The sequence below is a fragment of the Erinaceus europaeus genome, chromosome 3, assembly GCF_950295315.1.
Source record: "Erinaceus europaeus chromosome 3, mEriEur2.1, whole genome shotgun sequence".
Lineage (NCBI taxonomy): Eukaryota > Metazoa > Chordata > Mammalia > Eulipotyphla > Erinaceidae > Erinaceus > Erinaceus europaeus.
Window position 1 is genome coordinate 6,970,223 of NC_080164.1, and position 3,116 is coordinate 6,973,338.

At 56.3% G+C, this 3,116-nt stretch overlaps 1 protein-coding gene across 1 annotated transcript; it reads left to right on the top strand.

Moving 5' to 3' along the window:
* Positions 1-360: 360 nt before the first annotated feature.
* Positions 361-1,136, top strand: MSGN1 (mesogenin 1). The gene has a single exon (XM_007520594.2). It carries the CDS (start codon positions 375-377, stop codon positions 957-959), a length of 585 nt encoding a protein of 194 aa, XP_007520656.1. The 5' UTR covers positions 361-374; the 3' UTR covers positions 960-1,136.
* The last annotated feature ends 1,980 nt before the right edge of the window (positions 1,137-3,116 follow it).

Here is a 3,116-nt window from a genome sequence, read left to right on the forward strand (position 1 = left end):
GCAGAGCACCCCCCCAGGCTTGTTTTCTTTGGCTCCCTCATTAATGAGTTCCACAGAACAATGCTAAGTCTAGTTATGCAGCCTTAATTGGTTTAGTTACAGCTAGATAATTCCTTTTTTCTTCTCCTGGAGTCCTCTTGGTTTAAAGACATTTTAGCTGGAAGATGCTAATTATCAGTGAGGAGAAAGTGACACCTAAGAGTTCATCTCCCATCTTGGTCCTTGGTGTCTCCTTTGAACTCCCTTGTTCCCACTTCATCACTTCCCCCACCATCATAAAAGAGAGTTCTGCCCAGGCCTGGCGGCAGGACTTTCTCACTTGGGCAGGGAGAGAAAAAGAGAGCCCGGTGTCCCTCTGCAGTTGTCTCTCAGGCATGGACAACCTACGAGAGACCTTCCTCAGCTTGGAAGCTGGCTCGGGCTCCTCCGATAGCCCTGGCCTGCTATCCTCCTGGGACTGGAAAGCCGGGCCTGGTCCCTTTGAGCTGAACCAGGCCTCTCCTGCTCACAGCCTGTCGCCCGCCCCGTCGCTGGAGTCCTATTCTTCCTCCCCCTGTGCTGGGGTGACGAGCCTGTCCTGTGGGCACGGAGCTACCGGCACTGTAGGCAGCAACGATGTCTGCAGTGACCAAGGGCCGGGTGACCTGGTGGAGGTGGACTATAATATGTTGGCTTTCCAGCCTGCCTATCTGCAGGGCCCTGGGGCCCCCAAGGCCCAGAAGGGCACCAAAGTCAGGATGTCTGTCCAGCGGAGACGGAAGGCCAGTGAGAGGGAGAAGCTCCGGATGAGGACCTTGGCGGATGCCCTGCACACCCTCAGGAATTACCTGCCGCCAGTCTACAGCCAGAGGGGCCAGCCACTCACCAAAATCCAGACACTCAAGTACACCATCAAATACATCCGGGAGCTCACAGACCTGCTCAACAGTGGCAGAGAGCCCAGGGCCCAGAGCAGCTGAACCCCAGGAGCTGCACCCCCACAGGAGAGCTCTGCCCAACTCCCAGGACAGCACCTGGACCCCAGGGCTGCACCCCTGCAGGAGAGCTCTGCCCAACTCCCAGGACAGCACCTGGACACCAGAAGTTGCACCCCTGCAGGAGAGCTCTGCCCAACTCCCAGGACAGCACCTGGACCCCAGGACTGCACCCCTGCAGGAGAGCTCTGCCCAGCTCCCAGGACAGCACCGGGACCCCAGGGCTGCACCCCTGCAGGAGAACTCTGCCTGGCTCCCAGGACAGCACCAGGACCCCAGGGCTGCACCCCTGCAGGAGAACTCTGCCTGGCTCCCAGGACAGCACCTGGACCCCAGGACTGCACCCCTGCAGGAGAGCTCTGCTCAGCTCCCAGGACAGCACCGGGACCTCAGGACTGCACCCCTGCAGGAGTACTCTGCTTAGCTCCCAGGACAGCACCTGGACCCCAGAAGCTTCACCCCTGCAGGAGAGCTCTGTTCAGTTCCCTGGACAGCACCTGGACCCCAGGACTGCACCCCTGCAGGAGAGCTCTGCCCGGCTCCCGGGACAGCACCTGGACCCCAGAAGCTGCACCCCTGCAGGAGAACTCTGCCTGGCTCCCAGGATAGCACCTGGACCCCAGGGCTGCACCCATGCGGGAGAGCTCTGCCCGGCTCCCAGGACAGCACCTGGACCCCAGGACTGTACCCCTGCAGTAGAACTCTGTTCAGCTCCCCGGACAGCACCTGGACCCCAGGAGCTGCACCCTTGCAGTAGAGCTCTGTTCAGCTCCCTGGACAGCACCTGGACCCAGGAGCTGCACCCCTGCAGGAGAACTCTGTTCAGCTCCCCGGACAGCACCTGGACCCCAGGACTGCACCCCTGCAGGAGAACTCTGTTCAGCTCCCCGGACAGCACCTGGACCCCAGGACTGCACCCCTGCAGGAGAGCTCTGTTCAGCTCCCTGGACAGCACCTGGATCCCAGGACTGCACCCCTGCAGGAGAACTCTGTTCAGCTCCCCGGACAGCACCTGGACCCCAGGAGCTGCACCCCTGCAGGAGAACTCTGCCTGGCTCCCAGGACAGCAGCTCCCAGGACAGCAGCACACAACCGTGATCTGTTAGGTTATCTGTGCAAAGTTCCAAGGGATTTCCCACTGGCCTGGCTGCAACTCAGGTTCACTGTATGTTCAGAGGAGCTGGTATTTTAACTGCCAGCTCTCCCATTTCTCAGCAGCCTCACCCTTGGCAAAGAGACAGTTGACTTTGCCCTGCTCTGTCTGTTGAAAAGGTATTTTGAAGTGGCAACGACTTCCAATACATTCCTCTTCTCCCTCTCCCCCTCCCCTTCCCTGCTGACATAAAATCATTACAACGAATCATCTGTGTGATGTCCACTGACTGGGAACGATCTGTGTCAAGTAAAAGGCTGTGGGGTTCCTGGTGTGTGTGTGTGTGTGTGTGTGTGTGTGTGTGTGTGTGTTTGTGTGTGTGTGTGTGTGTGAGTGAGTGAAATCACAGCTTTATTTATATAAAGGTCCAAAACTAAAGGGCTGAGAGGACAGCATAATGATTATGCAAAAGGCTTTAATGTCAGAGGCTCTGGGGGTCCCAGGTTTGACCCCTAGCACCACCATAAGCCAGAGTTGAGCAGTGCTCCGGTTTAAAAAAGGAAAAACACTTGAATGTAAAAGGGAGTTGTATTACTGACACTTATAAACAGTCGCAAGCCAACAGGCTACATCAAGACCAAACAGGGAAACAAGCTGGGTAGACAGGCTGCAAGGGGAGGTGGGCATATCCTGGGCCATTTCTGGTTGCATTAAGAATGCACGTGACTCCATGCATTCTTTCACTTAACTGTTTCTCAGTCAAGACTGGTTCCAAAAGTGTAGGAGAGTCTTCTAATTCTACCGCTACGCCAAAAGGATCAGAGTTAGGATTCTGTCTGTCTTCAATTCCTCTAAGGGTATTGAGTGCTCATAATATCTTCCCCTCTAGTATTTCTCCCCACAAATAACCTCATGGCCATGTAGCCTCTGCTTGCTCTTCTGGGGGTGGGGGGTACAGGTAGCCAAGCCCCCCACCCCGTAGTAGCCCCACTCTGGCTAATTTCAATGGGGATGGGGACTTTGAAATACTGAGGTTGTTAAAAGCTAGT

Bases quoted from the DNA above. Each gene is read 5' to 3' on its own strand.
- MSGN1 (XM_007520594.2), top strand. From the start codon at position 375: ATGGACAACCTACGAGAGACCTTCCTCAGCTTGGAAGCTGGCTCGGGC.